This window comes from Fulvia fulva, chromosome 6, assembly GCF_020509005.1.
Source record: "Fulvia fulva chromosome 6, complete sequence".
NCBI lineage: Eukaryota > Fungi > Ascomycota > Dothideomycetes > Mycosphaerellales > Mycosphaerellaceae > Fulvia > Fulvia fulva.
The window spans coordinates 307,211-327,303 of record NC_063017.1 but is presented as its reverse complement, the minus strand read 5'-3'; the positions used below and the strand labels follow the sequence as shown (position 1 = coordinate 327,303).

The 20,093-nt window shown below is 52.0% G+C and overlaps 8 protein-coding genes across 8 annotated transcripts; 4 read left to right on the top strand and 4 right to left on the bottom strand.

Annotated features, from left to right (window-relative positions):
- Positions 1-3,071: 3,071 nt before the first annotated feature.
- On the bottom strand, positions 3,072-4,237 carry CLAFUR5_06724 (uncharacterized protein; the record flags this gene model as incomplete). Its single annotated transcript, XM_047905872.1, has 2 exons — positions 3,072-3,607; positions 3,661-4,237. 2 exons carry the CDS (start codon positions 4,235-4,237, stop codon positions 3,072-3,074), a joined length of 1,113 nt encoding a protein of 370 aa, XP_047763681.1.
- Positions 4,238-5,037: 800 nt separating this feature from the next.
- On the top strand, positions 5,038-5,829 carry CLAFUR5_06723 (uncharacterized protein; the record flags this gene model as incomplete). Its single annotated transcript, XM_047905871.1, has 1 exon — positions 5,038-5,829. The coding sequence occupies one exon, from the start codon at positions 5,038-5,040 to the stop codon at positions 5,827-5,829; it is 792 nt and encodes a 263-aa protein (XP_047763106.1).
- A 1,366-nt stretch (positions 5,830-7,195) lies between these two features.
- On the bottom strand, positions 7,196-8,845 carry CLAFUR5_06722 (uncharacterized protein; the record flags this gene model as incomplete). Its single annotated transcript, XM_047905870.1, has 1 exon — positions 7,196-8,845. One exon carries the CDS (start codon positions 8,843-8,845, stop codon positions 7,196-7,198), a length of 1,650 nt encoding a protein of 549 aa, XP_047763184.1.
- Positions 8,846-9,248: 403 nt separating this feature from the next.
- On the top strand, positions 9,249-10,669 carry CLAFUR5_06721 (Ribosome-interacting GTPase 2; the record flags this gene model as incomplete). The annotated part of the gene is made up of 7 exons (XM_047905869.1): positions 9,249-9,277; positions 9,330-9,358; positions 9,408-9,422; positions 9,470-9,494; positions 9,546-9,864; positions 9,914-10,169; positions 10,218-10,669. The coding sequence occupies 7 exons, from the start codon at positions 9,249-9,251 to the stop codon at positions 10,667-10,669; spliced, it is 1,125 nt and encodes a 374-aa protein (XP_047763104.1).
- Positions 10,670-12,472: 1,803 nt separating this feature from the next.
- On the top strand, positions 12,473-14,157 carry CLAFUR5_06720 (uncharacterized protein; the record flags this gene model as incomplete). The annotated part of the gene is made up of 3 exons (XM_047905868.1): positions 12,473-12,505; positions 12,576-13,138; positions 13,191-14,157. 3 exons carry the CDS (start codon positions 12,473-12,475, stop codon positions 14,155-14,157), a joined length of 1,563 nt encoding a protein of 520 aa, XP_047763105.1.
- Positions 14,158-14,413: 256 nt separating this feature from the next.
- Positions 14,414-15,595, bottom strand: CLAFUR5_20220 (uncharacterized protein; the record flags this gene model as incomplete). The annotated part of the gene is made up of 1 exon (XM_059463056.1): positions 14,414-15,595. The coding sequence occupies one exon, from the start codon at positions 15,593-15,595 to the stop codon at positions 14,414-14,416; it is 1,182 nt and encodes a 393-aa protein (XP_059319021.1).
- A 180-nt stretch (positions 15,596-15,775) lies between these two features.
- Positions 15,776-16,889, bottom strand: CLAFUR5_06719 (uncharacterized protein; the record flags this gene model as incomplete). The annotated part of the gene is made up of 3 exons (XM_047905867.1): positions 15,776-16,328; positions 16,377-16,530; positions 16,583-16,889. 3 exons carry the CDS (start codon positions 16,887-16,889, stop codon positions 15,776-15,778), a joined length of 1,014 nt encoding a protein of 337 aa, XP_047763694.1.
- Positions 16,890-17,150: 261 nt separating this feature from the next.
- Positions 17,151-20,060, top strand: CLAFUR5_06718 (Vacuolar protein sorting-associated protein 18; the record flags this gene model as incomplete). The annotated part of the gene is made up of 1 exon (XM_047905866.1): positions 17,151-20,060. The coding sequence occupies one exon, from the start codon at positions 17,151-17,153 to the stop codon at positions 20,058-20,060; it is 2,910 nt and encodes a 969-aa protein (XP_047763693.1).
- Between the last annotated feature and the right edge of the window lie 33 nt (positions 20,061-20,093).

Sequence of the window (20,093 nt, the reverse complement as noted above, 5' to 3'; positions counted from 1 at the left end):
TCTAGATTATTCCGACGCTTTTACGGGATTAAATAGTAGTTTTCTAGTTTAGTATTCTAGCTAATATTTAAATAGTTTAGACTGTCTACTTATGCATCGAGATAGAAAGGCCGGGTACTACTTATCTTAGTTAGAAGGCATTGTGTAAGGGCGCGCGTATTATAGAGTCCGAACGAGATAGTTGTTGTTCTACGAAGCTACGAAAGAGGAGCGCAAGGCGCGGCGAAGTTATAAAGCAAAGCCAAGCCGCGCTAACCCGATGCGGAAGGTCCGCGGTTTAGCCGGGCCGACGTAGCTATAGTAGGGGATCGCGGGCTGCCCGTAACAGTACCCCCCCTCCTAAAACACGCCTCAGTCCTCTAAGCGTTATCTACCTTATAAGGCCACTTGCCTATCGAGCTCTATAATCGCGCGAACGCCTAATCATCCTCTAGTACCCTATCGTTATCCAATAATATCGTATTCGCTCTATTAAGACTATCCTCGACCGGCTTCCTTTAAGAAACATATTGCCTAGTTAGCTAGCTTGCCCTAGACCTAAGTCTGTCTTTGGCTAGCACTCGCGTATAATCCTTATAACTAAAGTTAGGTATTATTGTAGGCTCTATAGGCTCTACTCGAGTATCGAATATATACGGAGCAGATTCTATTAGAGGTAAGGCTCGAGGCGACTTATTCGTAACGGTGTCTTTCGGAATGACCCTAATCGTATTGAGCCCGAGCACCTTAGTAGCTAGTAGGGACTAGTCAGATAGAGCTACGAAGCCTATAGGCGTAGACAACTCCGGCCGGTTATAGTGAAAGTCTATAACAGCGGCGGCTACGTGTTCAAGTATATCCTCTATAGGTTACTAGGTCTCACTATCCTCCTCGTTCTAATATCTAGCCTATTTCACCTTATACTATGTATCTACCTTGCGCTTATGCCCCTTCTTTACCTTACCTACCCGCTTACGGGTATATATATTAAGGATCTTTCCTACCTCGTATATATACGTAGGTACTACTACTATATCGGCTGCTATATTAGCCTCGGTAGTATTAGGTTCGATAGTTATCGGTAGTAGCGGCGCTAGATGCTACCCTTCAAGTAGTAGGAAATCGGGGTGGTCGGCTCGTTATAGTAGTAAGGTATAGAAGTAGTTATCAAGTCCTACTAGAGCGTCTAATAGTTTCAGTCGATAAGAGAGTCTAGCCGGCATGACTTCCGTGATCTAGTAAGGGCCGGTATATTTCCTATCTAGCTTCTTAGATAGTCGAGTCGTACGGATGTTCTTAGTGCTAAGATATACCTAATTACCTACCTTATAGTCTAGAGGAATGCTTCGGTAGCGGTTTACTACTTCTACTTAGAGAGCTTATAACATTCGTATATTCTCTTAAAGGTGCTTATAAAGCTCGTAAATTCGACGTATAAAGATTTCTGCTGATCGCGTATCTAGTCGCTAGAGAGTAGTTAGTCCTCCCTCCTTTCTAGCGTTCAGGTCAACTCGCTCTATAAACTTAGGGTTATAGCCTAAGGTGGCGTAGAACGGCGACATACTAGTAGTCTCGGACAGGTGATTATTAATCGCGAACTAAGTAAGGCATAGCCATTCTACCTAGTTATCCTATACCTTATTAGTAAACATACGAAGATACTGTTCTATCGCCTAGTTAGTACGTTCTGACTGTCTATTAGTTTCTAGGTAATACGAAGAACTTAGCTTACGATTTGTACGGAGCATCTTATAGTGTTTCTTCTAGAAGGTAGCAACTAACTACTTACTACGGTCTGATATAATAGTGTTAGGAAACCCGCGCCGACAGAACACATGTTTGAGGAAAAGCCTTGCCGCATTCTGTGCTATCATTACGCTAATAGGGATTAGCTCGACTTCCTTAGTAAGCCTATTAGTAACGGTCATAATGTTGTTATAGACTATGCCGTCAAGAGTGCTGTCTAGGAGTCCGATAACGAAGTCGACTGCAATATGTTTCCAAGGCCGATCTGGAATAGGAAGTGGCTATAATAATCCTAGTGGCTAGGAGTGTAGAGATTTTGTTGTACGGTAGGTGCGGCAATTCGCGGTGTATCTACGTACGGATCTCGCTAATCCAGGCCAGTAGAATTTACGTGCTACGAGTTTATAGGTACGAGCTCGTCCTAGATGGCCTACTACTAGAGCGTCATAGTTTATCTTGATTATCCTGGTCTGTAAGGCTTGGTCATTTGGTACCTATAAGCTCCAGCCGTCGTATTGATTTCGAACATATAGCAGGTCGCCATCCACTTTGCAGTGTGTTAGGTGAATCTTCGCTCTCTGTAGCAGTGTAGGAGTGCGGTCTTTCTGTAGATCCTTGATCGCGGTCTTGAGCTCGTTATCGGTTACGTACGCCGTCGACATTCGATACTCGAGTTCGGCTTCCTGTTGACTTTCACGCGTCGCCGGTTGTTCAGCAGGCGCATCTCGTTCTGTAGGCATCTGCGCGCTATGCGCCTTACCGTGTTCTGTGTTCTGATGCGACTCTGCGCGTTCTCGAGTTCTGCGGTTCTGTCTGTTCCTGTTGTTGCGCGTCCCTTACCTGGATCCGCGATCTGGGTAGGGTGGTAGAACAAACTGTAAGGGCGCGCGTATCATAGGGTCCGAACGAGATAGTTGTTGTTCTACGAAGCTACGAAAGAGGAGCGCGAGGCGCGGCGAAGTTATAAAGCAAAGCCAAGCCGCGCTAACCTGATGCGGAAGGTCCGCGGTTCAGCCGGGCCGTCGCAGCTACAGTGGGGGGTCGCGGGCTGCCCGTGACACATTGATATAGACCTCTGCCTGTAACCGCCCCCGCCGGAGCGGATATGTTCCCGTCCCAGGTTGCTTGCCCTTCCCATCGAAGCCGTCCACCGAAGAACACCAACATTTTTCTCTATGCACAACATCGACTTCTCCTACAGATTCGACGAAGCGCCCGCTCCATCCGCGTGCGGCATGGTCGCCACAGTGGGCTCCTTCCCATTCGCACAAGTACAAGCGCGTTGGACTCTGAACAATAAGACGCGATTTTTCGCGACAAGAACAGCAATCACCACGCGGAAAGAGCTAATCGTTGTTCTGACCATTACCAAAAGCTGTACCAACAAAGACCACCTGAACCGACGCCAATGCGACTGACGCGGTGAACACGTCGATGCTCCTGGCTTCGGTGAATATCGTCAGCGCGCACGCGAAGACGCCCGAGAACAACACGATGAAGATCAACCGCCATATCGGAGACTGGATGAAGTACAGCGCCACGATCGAGCATGTCGGTAGCGCTGACGCGATGACCATCACAAATGCCCTCATGGCTATGCTGACTTTTCCATCGCCATAGATGTACTCTCCATGGTCACCATCTGGCTTGCGGATCTTCGAGTATATCCGATGCCACCAGTCCAGGAATGTTCCGGTAAAGAATCTGGTGAACATATCCTGCTGCTTGAAAGCACGATTCAGCGTGACAAGGTCGCTTTGTAAGGGTTTTCGGGTCCGCTCATCTACAGCATAGGCAGTGTTTTCTGGATGCTGCAGCCAGCCCGGTTTCTTGGTGGTCGCCAAGTGAAGATAGTTCCAGATACTATCGACAAAGGTCGCATCTGGCTTCGGTAACTCGTGAAGCTTTGCCTGGTCAAGGAGCAGCCGATTGTACTTGTCCAGTGCTCGGCTGATATCTTTGTATTTCGCTCGAATGGCGCGGCCGGGTTGCTCGTCGGAATATCCGAGAAAAGATGTTCGATCTTATAGTGCAGGTCCTCGTGCTCGCCGTGGCCGTGCATCAGCTCAAGATCGTGGAGTTGGTGCTCCAGGTGGATGAGCTTGGCTTGGTGGTACAGCAAGTTCCGAGCGTTCAAAGCTGCGAATCTGCGATAGATCGCATAGTTATCCTCGGTCCCTAACATTGCAGCCAACTGAGGGTAACCATGCAGCGCTTCTTCCTCTACCTTCCAGGTTTGCCTTCGCTCCAGTCTTGGAGAGAAGCTGGAAGTTGCTGTCGAAAAGCCTGTGTCACGGCGATGTACACCATCCGGCTGGCCATTGGGTAGTAAAGTGTCTCGCCGAGGCAACTCTTTCGCGAAGGTCGTGCACGAGCTGTGCGACCATGTATCTGGTCTGTTGAACACGCTTGACGAGGTCGCCTGCTTCTCGAGGTCCTCGACTGTGTAGCTGACACTTCCAGACCGTGGCGAAGGTAACTCGTCAGGTGCTAGCGCCGTTGGCGAATCCATGATGAGGACCAGCTGATTGATACGGAACGAGTCGACTTCGGCGTAAGTCTTCGCCCTTCTGGCGCCCGCTGGCGGATCAATCAGAGTGATGAAACAAGAGATAAGGAGAGAGAGGAAGGGCGCAGTGCCTGAGATCAAGTGCTGACCGAGCCAAGTAGCATGGGTTCCACCGGTGAGATACAAGTACCTCCATCCTGGTGCTACAACATACTGCCGATGACACCTGCATTATATCCGTCAAAGCTGCTGATACTCATTTGAGGGGAAATCACATTTGTGCCACGGAGCACCATGGGCGACCCGTCGTAGTGCAACCGATTGAACCGACATGTATGTCGCTGCGAATTCTTCGACCGTTGTTAACAGTTTCATATTCATCGTGAACACCACTTCAAGAGGGCGTTGTGGCTTGAAGCGCGCGGCAAGCGACCTCAGCTCCTGCACGAACCTTGACAGGTGCATTGAACGGCCCACCTGCATTTCTAATTGCGCCAAAGAGGCCTGCACGGATAGACTCATCACTGTGTCTACTTACGCTACGCAAAGATTCGACAAGCCCAACAAGATCGAGAGCACGCAGAACCTCGCAGCTGACGACCTCGACGTTGGTGGCTTATCCTATACACATAGCCCGTTCGCAGGGCCGCCCTCTGCACTGCCGCTCCGCATGGTGCGGCTGTGTCTCGCTACGCAGAGGGAGGCCAGGTCGCACAGCTGAAGACATTCATAAAGGATTGTGTGGCCGTAGCACTTCGAGAGCGCTTCCCTGCCAGAGACTGGTGACACGACACACCGCAAGCATGGCCGAGATTCAGATAGAGCCTCCTACGCCAACGTTTCATCACCCAGCACAGGCCGATGTTGACCACTTCGCAAGATCCGATGCTAATGGCGGTGACACTCCGCGCTTGACACCACGCAATCGCTCACCTCAGCCAGCTATGAACGCAGCTTCAGAGGCCTCAAGACTGGACTGGTACGACGACGAATATCACGACGACTTCGAATGGATCAAGCTGCCCAAGCAGCGCGACTTCGATGTCTTCCGTGTCCCTCACCACACGCCAGAGAAACGCAACACCGCAAATGTGCCACTAATCGCAAAACGATACGATGGCACGGATGTCGTCCTCTGGGCGAAGATGGATACAGGCGCCGATGCCAACATCATCAACGCGAGCACACTTGTTGCTCTCCTCGGCCACAAGGCAAAGATTCTCCTACGCCCTCTCACTATACAGAACGAAGAGTTCCATATACTCGGCGACAATCGAATCGAAGTGACGCAGTACGTTAACCTCTCCTTCCAAGCTGGCCGCTCGAAGCGACAATTTGATAAGGTGCGATTCGAGGTCCTCGCAGACCAGCCCGAGAAGTCGGCCAAGGACGGAGTGCCGAACGTTATCCTGGGACTGAAGACGCTGCAAGAGCACTCGATGATTATGGTGGATCTGGACTATCACGTTGAAGCAGAGCCCGGATTGGAGGTTGTTGCGGAAAGGGCGGAGCATGAGGCTGCCACTATCAGGACCATTGGACCGATCAAGAAGTATCCGCAAACACCAGGCGTTCAAAGCAATGTGAGGAAGTGAGGGTCTCCCGGCGCGATTATCGCCTGTACTTTGGTGGGAGATATCGATGAGAGAGATGTGTTGTATATCCGAATGAAGGCAACATCTGCAGGACTATGCCACCCATGCTATGTATTGAAACATCACACGCGGGTCTGTAGGCCACCAATTCTTCTCAGAGATGGCTTGTAATCGCCTCATCGACTGACATGGGGCATATCTCTTACAACGCGAGAGTGTACAACGTCAGTCATGTCAAGACAATTGCATTGTTAGGATGGTGTTACAATGGGAAGCAAGGCATTATTTTCAAACAAAGAATTGCTGTGCAATTGAACCATCGTATATAATGGCTACAAGCCTTTCCTCACAGTTTTTACTCTGCCATCGATAGCACCTTCTCGTTCACAACAATCCGTTAGCACATCATCGAACTCCCACGACCACCCGAAAGAGTACCACAGCAGCATCGACCAAGAAACCTCCCACTCCGAACACCAGTATGCGAAACTTCGCCGAACTCATCAAAGGTCTGTCTGCACCAACCCAGGCACCCGCAGCAGATGCCGAATGTGGAAGCTGTCGTGAACCGTTCGTTGACCCTGTCCAGTTGCCCTGTGCCTTCGGCCACGTCTTCTGTAGGCTCTGCGCTATTGAATGGCTCGCAGACCACGACTCTTGCCCACTCGACCGAGAGAGACTTTACGAGAAGACAGCCTGGAGGGTCACAACGTATCAAAAGATACGCACAGCGATCGAGACCGTCTCCGCTCTCGACTCCGCCAATCGAGTGGATAGAGAAGCTAAGTTCTGGCTTGACTATGCTCAATGGCTACTCCCAAGCCTCGAGGAAGCGACCCAGGCGGACCTGCCAGCCTTTAAGGCTTGTCTAAGTGGCGTTCAGTCCACAATGGTAACGATACGTGGCGTTCTTAGACCCCGTGACCGCAAGGTCTATCAAAGGATGCAGACTGCTCTGTCGGTAGGGATCGACGCAGGTGCAGCTGGACTGAGCCGTCAGTGATCGACCAAACAACGGTAGGCTCGACCTGTTTTTCTGTTTCGAGATGGCGTCGAGGCGTTGAGAAGTGCTTTTGATATTGACTTCGGTCACAGCATGGAAACTGTACCAGTATCAAGCGACGGTAGGCTGGACCTAACATTTCTCTCTTGAGATGGCGTCTGGGCGTTGGAATTTGCTTTTTGATTTGGATTCAGTAATAGAATGGGGTTCTGCTCTTACCCGTGGACAAAATGAAGACAATTCTTTGGCCAATTTGCTTTCCAAATTTTCATACCTTTGCGCAGCCGTCCATGACACAATGTGATGATGCTGCTGATGCACATAGAGCAATAGTATCATTGCTGCATAGTAGTATTGGACCATCTAGAATGCCAACCCTGTATCCCACCAATGCTTACCCTTTCGCCAGAAGACCAGACCATACCACAGGTCCCAGCCGTTGTCGTCTTTCGCACCATATCCTAATACACGCAGTGGACTGATTGCGAGAGGCTCAAACAGCCAGACGCCACCCTTGGCGAAATCATCGACCAGCAGAGGTGCAGTGAAGTACATCCAGGCGAACACGGCCAGGAAGTTGCCGAGTCGCCGCAAAGACTTCGGTACCTTATCCGCAATGCCAGCTTTCTTGAGCAAGCCAGACGTGGCGGTCTGCGCTAAGATACCAAAAGGCTGTAGCAAGAAGAAGCGGAAGGGGCCCAGGAACGGCCGGGTGTCACCAAGTTGTGTATGGCTTCCACAAGCATGGAGACCACCGGACAGCACGAATGCCGTGAACATAGACATGAGCTTCCCTGCTTGCGACTTCTTGTCCACCCCGAGCAGCTTGAGAAGTGATGTTGTTGGTGCTTCGAACCCGAAGCGGAAGATCTGATGCCACCACGTTCCCCACCAACCTGCTATGCCATTGTCAAGCACTGCATTGAAGTTCCCGTAGAAGTCCATGGGGCTCATCCACGGCTCGCCTCGTATGCCGAGTACCTTTGGGCCAAGTATACCACAAAAGAAAAGTGGACCAAGCCTGAAGATCTCCAGAAGCGCGACCCAAATGCCAGCAAGTGACAACAGAAGTCGGTAGGATTTGACAAGGATATAAGAACTTTGCACGTAGGCCGGCAGCCAAGTGGGAGGAGCAGCATCCATATAGCCCCAAAAGTACGCATCGTGATGCATCAATGTCTTGACCAGATCCAGAGCAAAGAAGCCGAGTGCGAGGCGAATGAGAACATCCTTGAGCAACGCATTGCGATCAGTATACCGACGAATGCCAGTCTTGCTCACAGTCATAGTGCTCGTCCGGGCAATAGTTTCCTTCTTCGAGGCAGTATTCCTCAGCTCCGCCTCAACCCAGAGTGGAGGCGATGGAACTCCATATGTCTGAAAGTTCCAGCCTACACCTCGAAAGTTGCTGAAGCAGTCGAGCATCCAGTCCAAGCGCTCAGAAAACGATTGCACAGGATACGACTGCCAGAAGAGAGGACCTCTGCGATGCGAAGCATACTGAGTCGCCAATTGGTCTGCATCATCCAAGTCGTGCTGCGTTGGTCCACTAACTGCTGTTGCAATTGTCCCGTTCGAGAGTGATCCGTTCACGGATATGCTTTTATGCCGCGTAGCGTTCAATTTTGCAAGTGCTGCAGCATCTGCACGCTCGATCCGCTTGAAGTCTGTCTGGCAGTCGTTGAAGAACATGATCGATGCAGTGAATAAGGTGCCCCATCCTGACAGAAGCCCGACTCCGTATGCTGCTGCTGAGCTTCGTCCTCGATTATTGATCACGCACCAAGCCGAGAAGGCGCACAAAAGACCGAACAGCGGGAAGCGTAGCGACTGCAGGGTGGGTGACTTCCTGTGGTCAACCAGGAGATAGGCCAGAACCACGAGGAAGCCTGCTATCGCCCATGGGTAGACGAAGGGTCGGTAGTTGCCCGAAGAAATCAGAGGCGGATATACTATCTGTTCGTAGTAGAATCTGACCTCTTTGGCTGTCTTCAGCCCAGGAGGGAGGACCATTCTGTCGTTGGATGGATGTTATGGTCTTGTGGCGAGGACGACAGGGGTGTTAGTTATAGCAAGAAGCATGATGGTCTCTCTGGTTCTGAGTGTAAGTCTATAGGGCTGTGAACACAGATATGGTCGCCACAATTTTCACGCCTTCATCGCTGGACACCAGACGTTATTTTGATGTCGACTGCATGGTGATGTCAGTACGCGATCTGGGATCCTTGTCCTTGCAGCGGACCGGTCCCTCCAGCCGAACAAGCGATGAAGCTTGGGCGACTCTTTCTCGAACAGCAGTCGGCGCTCGAGGGCCAAACACACCCATCAGCTTTTGTTCTTCTTTCAATCAGTCCTCCTCGAGGGCGCTCTCCTTTTACCTCTCAGACTCGCTCTCTAGTGAGCACGACTCGTCAAGATGGTCAACATCACGGACAAGATCAAGGAGTAAGAAGTTCTCCGCCTTTCCAAATGTGGTCAACGGCTAATGGAACCTCAGGATCGAAGATGAGATGAGCAGGACGCAAAGTACATACGCTTCACCTTGATGAGCCTACAAATCGCTAACTGCTTGAAGAAAACAAGGCCACCAGTATGTTGCCTATTTGTGGAGCCGCGGAACTTGCTAAGCATTTTCAGACTACCATTTAGGATTGCTGAAGGGGTAGGTAAGCCGCAAAATACTGTGCCATCTATTCGATCTGAATCCCTGCAGAAAGCTTGCCCGACTACGTGCCCAACTTCTCGAGCCCACAACAGCTGCTGGCGGAGGTGGCGCTGGTTTCGATGTCTCGAAGTCTGGTGATGCTCGAATAGCTCTGGTCGGCTTCCCATCAGTCGGAAAATCTACATTCCTGTCGAAAGTCACGAAGACGAAGTCCGAGGTGGCTGCATACTCTTTCACAACCCTCACGGCGATCCCGGGTGTGCTAGAGTATGGCGGCGCCGAGATCCAAGTTCTGGATCTTCCTGGTATCATCGAAGGTGCTTCAGAAGGCAAAGGTAGAGGACGGCAGGTTATTTCGGCGGCAAAGGTAATCAAACCTAGCTCAATTGAGGGTGATTTGGCTAACTCGTACTCAGACCAGCGACATGATCCTCATGGTACTGGACGCCACAAAGCGAGCTGAGCAGAGAGCACTACTTGAGGCCGAACTGAACGCTGTAGGCATACGGCTCAACGAGGAACCTCCAAATATCACTCTCAAGCCGAAGAAAGCAGGTGGCGTGAAGGTCACATTCGCTACGCCGTCGAAGAACCTGGACGAGAAGCTGCTCTACACGATCCTCAAGGACTACAAGATCCTCAACGCAGACGTCCTCGTACGGGATGAGAACGGTAAACTGTTTGCAAGAGGCACCTATAGACTAAGCTGACACGCGATAGCTACCGTTGACCAGTTCATCGACGTGATTATGAAGGACCACCGAACATACATCAAGTGCCTCTACGTCTACAACAAAGTCGACGCAATTGGTCTCGAGCATCTAAACAAGCTCGCACGCGAACCAAATACCGAAATCATGAGCTGTGAGCTGGATCTCGGCATCACGGATGTGGTCGATCGATGTTGGGAAGAGCTCCGACTCATCCGCGTCTACACCAAGCGGAAAGGTATCGATCCGGACTTCTCCGAAGCATTGATTGTCCGTAACAACAGCACCATCGAGGATGTATGTGACGCCATCCACAGGACGATCAAGGAAAGCTTCAAGTATGCGTTGGTGTGGGGAGCCAGCGCGCGACATGTGCCGCAGAGAGTCGGTCTGTCACATTTGGTAGCGGATGAGGACGTGGTCAGCATCGTGGGTACCAAGAGTGGTCTGGCAGCCAAATAGGCAGATACAACATCGTCGACCCTGTGTCTCGATGACACCTATCAGGTGCAAAAGAACATGCATTGATCCCGCTGTGAATCGAACACAGATCTTCCGCGCACAACCAGAAAAGCCTGGAGTGTTATGAACGGGCCGAAAATCTTTCGGGGTGATGAAGAACAATCGTCCCAACATCCACACAACAAGCAGCCCTCACATGTGGTAGACGCGCTGACCATTGCGCCACGGGACCATGACTAGAGGCTGCTATAATGTACTGACATATTACAGAAGAATTGACGACACTCTGACGAAGGCAATAAGCTTTTACGGTTATGTTCCTGGTTGACAGCAGACCGTACTATGAACGTCAGCCTAATGCCCTCCTTGAAGGCAAAAAGATAGGGTAACTGGTCCCGCTGCGAATTGAACGCAGATCTCCTGCACACAACCAGCAAGCTGGAGTGCTATGAACGGACCTCAGGCAGACCTCCCAAGCTTGCGCCAGTCAGATCTACAGCCCTCATATGTGGCACACGCGCTAGCCATTGCGCCACGGGACCGTCGATGTTCACGCCGCGTGAGTTGACATATGGAGGTAGAACCATGCTTACAGTCGCCCCTGAGTGGTGAAGGGCGCACTCACGAGGAAAGCCTCAAGATCTAACAAGGCCACATCGTGTCTTCGACTGGGTTCTCAGATCTCTTCGATACGATCTAGAGCATCTCTTGCAAACAACATCGCGGCAAGATGATGCAGTGATGAATGAAGCACGAGCGATCGCCGAGGGGTATATCTTCTTGTACCACTCCAGTCGATTCCAGGTGAAACCGGAAATCGTACAAACCAACCATCATGTCGGAAAGCATAGCCACCTTGCTCTTTTGCATCGGGATCTGCTTCCATTTGGTTTTTCTGTACATTGTACACCAGAGCATTGCTCGTCATCGGTCCGTATTGAACGCTGTTCTTCAAGTGATAGACATACTTACAGTTGCCAAGGAGATCCCGCTTGAAGCACAGCTGTGTGTTGGTTTCCCTCCTGAATGACCGCTGGGACGATCCACAAGCACAAGACCATAGCGTGCAACCGTCCGTCTACGATCGCTTCAGAGATCTGACGAAGGACAATCGCGGTCCAAAGCACTGGGTCACAAGGCTTCCAGCGGACCACCATCAGCAAGTGGTCTATGTATTTCATGGTGATTCTGAGGAGGGTAAACAAGATCCTGGAGATAGGCAATCGGATAGGAATCGCAGCGAAGATCGGTCTTCTATCGACGATGATTTCGATCAAGCCGTCGGAATACGAAGGCAGGTGTCGGATGAAGATGTACAGACTGTAACGTACGACCCTCGGCCAAGGCGATATGACGGTGTTCACGACTTTATTGGGGTGCCTCAGGAACGTGAAGAGAGTGGCGAGAGAAGAGGAGGTAAGCGCGGGCGCAGGCGTCAGGGAAAGGGAAAGCGTAGGTAGCGAACACGCGACTGTATGTACATGTAGTGAGATGGAGAAACCTTGAGGAAGGAGTCTTTGATACTGTGCAGTCTGTACTGTGCACATACCCGCGCTAAGCCTCGGCTCGTCGCGCGAGCGATCCGCCCACCCTTGTCCCTGATCCGTCATTAGGCGGCGGTGCTCCACCTGTGTGAACTGCTGTCTGTACGCACTACCACCAGCCCCTCGTACTGTACATTGATGACCAGACGGTGTAGCAGTGATTCACTGGCAGTTTGGCTCTCATTCTCTCCAACTCACTCATTCACAATCAGCCGCCGAAAGCGGCCACTGGCTTTGCAGCGGCTGCATAGGTGATAGGATGCCAGACCCTCGGCGGCTGTCATCCATACGAGTGCGTGCCATGCCACGTCCACGATCACGCTTGTGCACGAGTACAGGTCAGCTGACTGAGTGGTCAACAGTCTGGCCAACACGACTACCCTCCTGCCTCCGAGTCTCCTACATCGACATCGACCCCACGAACACGCCGCAATCGTCTGCACAACGCCCTGCGAGCCACCGCTGATATGGCTGCCAACGACTTAGCCGAGATGGGTGCCACGAGTAGCCCCCAGTCAGCAAGGCGAGGTTTCTTGGGCCCGTTGCAAAGACGGCGGCAGCGATCACCAGCAACAGAGTCAAGAGATACTGGCAGCAGCGAGGACACCAGAAGACGGAGACCCAAGCGGAGAAAGCTGGACTCCGATCCTGCTGGTGGTATCCAGCAGCCCGTCAAGTATGGTCATTATGGACAGGTAGAGCCTGGCAAGCTCAAGCTGCAAGTCATAAGCTGTGATGGCGGCGAGCATAGAGATCCACGCCACCCCAGTACCTCCCTTGGCCCTGACAACTTGCTTCGACACGATAAGAGCGTGTACTGCTCCGACAGGCCAAGTAGTGGTATTGTGCTACGGCACGCGGATGACACACCATTCTGCTTGGAGAAGCTACACATTGTTGGTCCTGAGCATGGCTTCACTGCACCGTACACCTCTCCATTGCTACCTGTATGATGTGCTACGACTAACAATTCGCAGAGTTCGAGAAGGACTCGTATATGTTGCAATGACACTCAACGATCTCTCCAAGTACATGGATCCACCACATCACGCCAGGTTACACGGAGTACATTCCCCTCCTTACCGACAGCGGAGAAGCTTTCGGCCATCATCCGAGCAAATCACTCTCTCCGACGCCCTAAGAGATCCGGAAGTCAGCACTGCATTTGACGCTCGCCAACGTGATCAGCAAGAATATGCAAATCGTGCTGATGCTCTTCATGATACCTCAGACGAACCTTATTATGGCGATGACTTCGGCTTCGGCAGGCAAGACCCTGAAGCACACTGCGAGATACCTTCTTCTAGTGAGATGGCAGATGTCATTGTGTCTGCAGATGATGGCCTGCCAGTGACAATACTCTCTGATGACGAAGCTGGACCAGAAGAAAGTTCATCACAAGAAGTTCTTGACTTCCGACTACAACGTCTACGAAACATGCGACGCCGCTTCGATGATGCATTCGAGCGTGAACGACAAGAAGTCGACCGTACAAACGCCTACTTCGAAGATCGTGAACGTCAACGAAATCGTGAAGCAGATGGCGAACGAGACGGCGAATGGCGGCTTCGTCACCTCGATGCCATGATGGCACGATCACGCATGGCAGACTCACCACAAAGAGACGAAACACCTGACGACCGAGAACGAAATGGCCGATATCCCTACTCAGGAACTCCTCAATCATCATCCTACTACCATCCGACTGAAAACGCTGACGGGCTAGACTACTACAACGACGGCCTCCGCGATCCGAACGTGACACGCGCTCGCTTCCACATCAAGCGCGGGAAGTACAAAGTCGCCATCAAGTTCGATCCGCCAGTATCTGGAAGGTTTATCTTGCTGAAGCTGTGGGCGAACAGAAGTAATGTGGATGTACAGAGCGTGGTGGCTAAGGGCTTCGGCGGGTCGAGGTTCTTCCCGTCTGTGGAGTATCGATAGCATGAGGGCATGAGTTATGATTGGAATGACGAGATGATTATTGCTACACGGGGTCTGTGGGATCTTGCTACCTAGTGAACATGCTTGTCTAGGTGACATGCCCTCGTGCTCAAGATAGCCTCGTTTAAATGGCTATGTCCGAGCATACAAGTATCCTTTAGACATGCTGTCACTTGCTTCAGTGCAATTTTTCCGTCGTACAATCGCCTTCAACGCGTGAAGGCCCTGCTCTTCAGGGAGCTCGACTGATTCGTGGTCAGTCAAATTTGTGACCAAGTAAGGTCAGTTGTCTTCTGATCTTGACGTCTGTCATATCGAAGGACGCCATTGAATGCTGCTTCTTGACACGATTCTCATCTAGATCAAGCAGTAGAATCGCTATCTTCCTAGCATTACCGCCTGGGGCTGTGGTATCTGTCATACATGTAACTGAGACATCTTGCGACTGCTCCCTCGGCGCTGAACTGGACACCTGCTCACGACTTTCGGTCTGTACCGTACACCCTTGGCCCGAGTCCTGTGCGAGGTTATGCTCGCTCGCTGGAGCCGTTTCGGTATGGTCAGGCTTGACTTCGACATTGCCCTGGCTGAGCAATGGTGTCTGCTCTAGGTTGAGTCCTCTCTTGTGATCTGGGTCTAGAGTGTCTTCATGTTGTGTGGATTCTTCTCCGATATGCATGACGCTGTCTTTCCTGTGCTGCTGGAGCGGAGAGTCGGAAAATGACGCTTTCTCCGAGTAACGCGGCTTCTTAGCCACTGTACGTGTCTTCTGGGCTCCAGTGCTCGATTTAGGCGACATTGAAGATGTGGATCTTTTCCTCTTTGCGGGACTCGGGCTACGTCTGGCATGCTGCGCCGACGAACCAGCACCTTTTACCCTCCGAGGAGTGGGACTGACCGTGATGTTGTCGTAAATCTCATCGGCTGACCTGGAGGTGGCACGAGGAGACGGTAGCCCCGAAGCGCTACTTGGGTTTCTGAATCGCTGCATGGTCGACTGCCGTATAGTCTTGCTCCTGGTTGAAGAACTTGGCGACCCTGAAATTGAAGAGATATTATCGACACTTGATCCATCTGCGTTGTGATCTTCGTAGTTGTCGTGGTCGTCCTCTTCATCGCCTGACCAGCCTACTCCATCTTCTCCATCTTCTCCATCTTCATATATCCTGTCAGCTCGCTTGATATCCTCCTCTCGTGCAAGCGAGTTGGCATCACCAATAGCCTGACTGTATCTCCTCCTTAGGTCAGCGACAGGTTCTTGCGCTGTTCGTCGTGGTTGTGAGCTGCCGTTTATAGCGGTGATCATGGGTCTCAGGTCTCGAGGTGCACGCTGATCTTCGTCTCCAGACAGATACAGTAATCTCTTGGCTTGTTCAAGGATAGGTCCGGCCTCGCTGACACGTGCGGGCCTACCTGTAGCGTTGGATACGTTTTTCATCTGCTTCGCTGTAGCTATGCCCGGTTCACCCCTTGCGTGACCAGACGGGCCGCCGCGGAACGGATTCGCCGTCGGCCTTTGTTATGTAGGGCGTAGAAGACGCGTCCATGTGATCATCTAGCAAAACCTGAGCTTCACCATCAATGGCGTGATGGGTCCTGCTCGGTGATACTCCATCGGCTAGCACAGGAATTTTGTCCGGCAACGAAGGGGGGTGAGTTCAGTCGTGACGGCACTATTGAAGACGGAGTTTTTCATGGCCGAGCTCTGGCTGTCGTTGATAGTAGCCGAGGACACTTCAGAAGCCTCTGCGCCAGCAAGCAAGGGTAACGGATCTGCCTTGTCGGTCTTGCAGGTCTCACCCGAAGTGACGGTGGACTGAGTGAGGTCTTTGGTCCCGTATGTGTCTTCAAATAAAGAAGTCGAGATGTGCTGGGGCTCAATTGCTCCTCTCTCTAGGTCGACTACAGGCATTGCAGCCCCCGGGTCCTTATGATCTTCTAACTCCTTGGGTCTGGTGCTTCGTCCGTCGCCTTCTTGGTCCGTTGCACGGGAGTCAATTTTATTGTCTTTGTCCGCTGGAAGTTTGTTGTGAATAGCAGGAGCAGGATTGTACTTCGAGCGATCCACACTTATCGAAATGATATTCCGAAAGTCAAAGACTACACGGTTATCGCTGGGTATAATGCAAGCAGGGTGGACGACAGCTACCCGCTTTGGTTTGTTCTTCTTCCTAAATTGGCTGTCAGATATGTCCGAAGACTCCTTTAGTTGTTCTTACCGATATGTGACGGGTGGCTGACTCGGTTCTCTAGTCTCGTCCTCAAAGAGGTGCTCGGCTATCTGGCCGAACTCTATGAACACAGCAATAGAGCCGGGCTGCGCCCGTGGATGAACGCCAAAATGCCAGGTGGCAGCGGAGGTAGTTGCTCTAGCTGTGTCCTCGTCAGTGAGACTGCCGCCATTGAACCAGCCAAGTATACTTACAAACAGGTGGCGGAGGGACGTGTAGAGGACGACCGCATTTGGGCCCGTCATTGGCGAAGTACTGGTGAGTAATGAGGGTGTTCGTCTTCCCTTTCAACATCTCTCCTGCAGTTCCATTGATGCGCCACGTCTGAGTCTTGCTATGGTGCTCATAGCCGATGGAGATAGTGACGAATACATCGTCGCCGTCAGTGAGAGTCAAGTCCTCGTCGAGGGTAAGACGTACGCCGAATGAGTCACCCGCCTGGAGTGAAATGTATCGAGCAGCTATTCGGCGGTCTTGGGCATGGCCCATGGTTCGGGACATGACTCATGCCGTCTCAGTGAGGCGGCGACAGACCTGTGCACACGCTATCATGAGCACTGCCGCAGCTTTCGTGTCGGTAAAGATGGGTCGTTGCCATTCTGGAAGTGCTGGGGCCAAGCAGCCGTGAAAGTGGAAGTCGCGTCGGTCTCATCGATGTGGCCCAAGCGCAAGCTTCATCGACACCTTAGGATCAAGGCACCGACATTGTTTCTATGCGACATGACGACCTCCTTCCAGGCAACGACAATGAGCCGATAACACATGGCTCTGGATGCAACAAGCGGCTATGCCGCCGGAGCCCACGACCATGTGGCGCTCCCCATCTTCGACGTGCAGAAAGTACAGATGCGATTCGACATCTCGGCCGACTTCGTAGCAGCACAAGTCGCGAACAATGTCCTTGTGCTCGCGCTGTCCACCGGCCGCATCCTCCGCTTCGATCTTGACAACCCCGAAGACATCGACGATATCGACCTGCCCAAGCGACCCGCAGAAATCGGCGTCATCCGCAAGCTGTTCCTCGATCCCTCCGCATCGCATCTGCTCATCTCCACGACCCTGGGCGAGAACTACTACCTGCATACGCAATCGCGGCAGCCGAAAGTGTTGGGAAGACTGAAGGGCGTGCAAGTGGAAAGCGTAGCATGGAACGCATCGCAGCCTACAGCTTCGACGCGAGAGATCTTGGTGGGAAGCACTGATGGGAACGTGTACGAGGCATACATCGAACCAGAACACACCTACAGAAGCATAGAGAAGTACGTGCGGAATGTCTACAACCCTCCGCACGGACCCATCGTTGGCCTCTACACAGACCTGGTGTCTACACGGCCTGAAGTCAGGCGGGTCCTGATCGCTACGCAGCACAAGCTATACCATTTTGTTGGCAGGTCAGCGGGACGCGGGAATGAATCCTCAATATACGCAAAGTTGCTGGAAAGCGAGGAGCCCACAGTGCACGAAATCGATAGAACAGTCAATGCGACCTACGCCTGCTTGGCTACCTCGCCAGATCCTCCCGATGCGCCGCCTTCTGTACTGGATGGACAGAGTGCAGAACGTGCATACGCATGGCTTTGCGCAGAGGGGATCTACCACGGAAGACTGTTGACATCGTCGCCCGATCTTGCAACGCTGGGCAAGCAGCTCTTCAAAGAGTCGAAGATGTTCCAGCACTCTAAGCTTCCTCCGATACAGTCCACCAGCGGCAGACATCGAGCCGCGCAGCCCCCCGTCGCTGCAACGATCTTGACACAGTTCCACATCTTGGCTTTGGTGGATGGCCGGATAACAGGCATCAACCGCCTAGACGAGACTGTGGTGTACAACCAGCAGATCCTCGAAAGTGGCCAGCCAAACCTTGGTCTCTTCGCCGACCATCAGAAGAACACATACTGGCTTTTCACACCACAGGAGATCTTCGAGATCGTAGTGACAGACGAAGCAAGACATGTATGGAAGATCATGCTTCAGCAAGGCCAATACGAAGCCGCGCAGCAGTACGCCAAGACCGCAGAGCAGAAGGACGCTGTCGCATCGATGACTGGCGATCACCTCATATCGCAAGGCAAGTTCACCGAAGCTGCTATCATACTTGGCAAGAGCACAAAGCCTTTCGAAGATGTCGCGCTCAGCTTCATCGACAAGGGTGAGCATGACGCCCTGAGAAGATATCTTCAAGTCAAGCTGTCGACGTTGAAGCGGAGCGCAACAATGCAGCGAATCATGCTGGCTAGCTGGATGATCGAGTTGTACATGGCGAAGCTCAATCAGCTCGACGATACCATCTCGACCAGAGCTGAACTTGCAGCGGACGGCACAGCCACATCGGCAGACACACAGAAACAGCTTCCTGTCATTCGCAAGGAGTTCCAGGACTTCGCCTCGAAATACAAATCGGACCTCGACAGGAAGACCACCTATGAGATTATCAGTGCGCATGGTCGAGAAGAAGAGCTACTATACTTCGCCAACCTTGTGGAGGACTACAACTATGTGCTGTCGTATTGGGTCAACCGCGAGAGGTGGCAGGAAGCCATGACTGTGCTCAAGAAACAGTCAGACCCAGAAATGTTCTGCCGATACAGCACAGTAATGATGGCACATCTAGCATCTGAGCTTGTCGACGTGCTCATGCGCCAGACTGGTCTGGACGTCAAGAAGATCATCCCAGCACTGTTGAACTACAACAAGATCCTAGGCGATGGAACGTCGATCAACAATAATCAGGCGATACGGTATCTGCTGTTCTGTATCAACCACTCGCATTCCACCGAACCTGCTGTACACAACACGCTGATCTCCATGTACGCCGCGCACTCGACAAAAGACGAAAGCGCTCTTCTGAGCTATTTGCAGACGCAAGCAGACAATCGGCATCAATTCTACGATGCCGACTTCGCTCTTCGCCTTTGCATCGGGCACAGGCGTGTTCAGTCCGCTGTCCACGTGTACACTACAATGGAACAGCACGCTGCCGCAGTCGATCTTGCATTGAAGTACGATGAAGTAGAGCTTGCGGCAGAAGTGGCTGATCGCCCCGGTATCCAAGATCCGTTGCGCAAGAAACTCTGGCTCAAGGTTGCAAAGAAGGTCATTGGCCAAAACAAGGGCATCAAAGCTGCCATCGAGTTTCTGAAACGCTGCGACCTGCTGAGGATTGAGGATCTGATACCTTTCTTCCCTGACTTCATCGTCATCGACGACTTCAAGGAGGAGATCTGTGCCGCACTTGAGGAGTACAGCCGGCAGATCGATGCGCTAAAGCGCGAGATGGACGAGTCAGCATCGACAGCACAGCACATCAAAGACGACATCAAGTCTCTCGACCAACGATATGCCATCGTCGAGCCCGGCGAGAGATGTTGGAAGTGCAGACTCCCACTGCTTATGAGGCAGTTCTTCGTCTTTCCATGTCAGCACGCCTTTCATGCAGATTGTCTGGGCGAAATGGTCATGAACATGGCCGGCATGGGCAAAGGCAAGCGAATTAGAGAGCTGCAGAAAGAGATTGGCCGTGGCGTCGCTCTCGGTAAGAGGAGGGAAGGCATGGTGAAGGAGCTCGACGGTCTTGTTGCTGGTGCTTGTGTGCTGTGCAGCGAGATGGCTGTGAAGCAGATCGATGAGCCCTTCATTACTGCTGCCGACAATAAACAGGAGTGGGCGGTATGAAGCTTCTTCCATGATCGCAACTCGGTGACACAT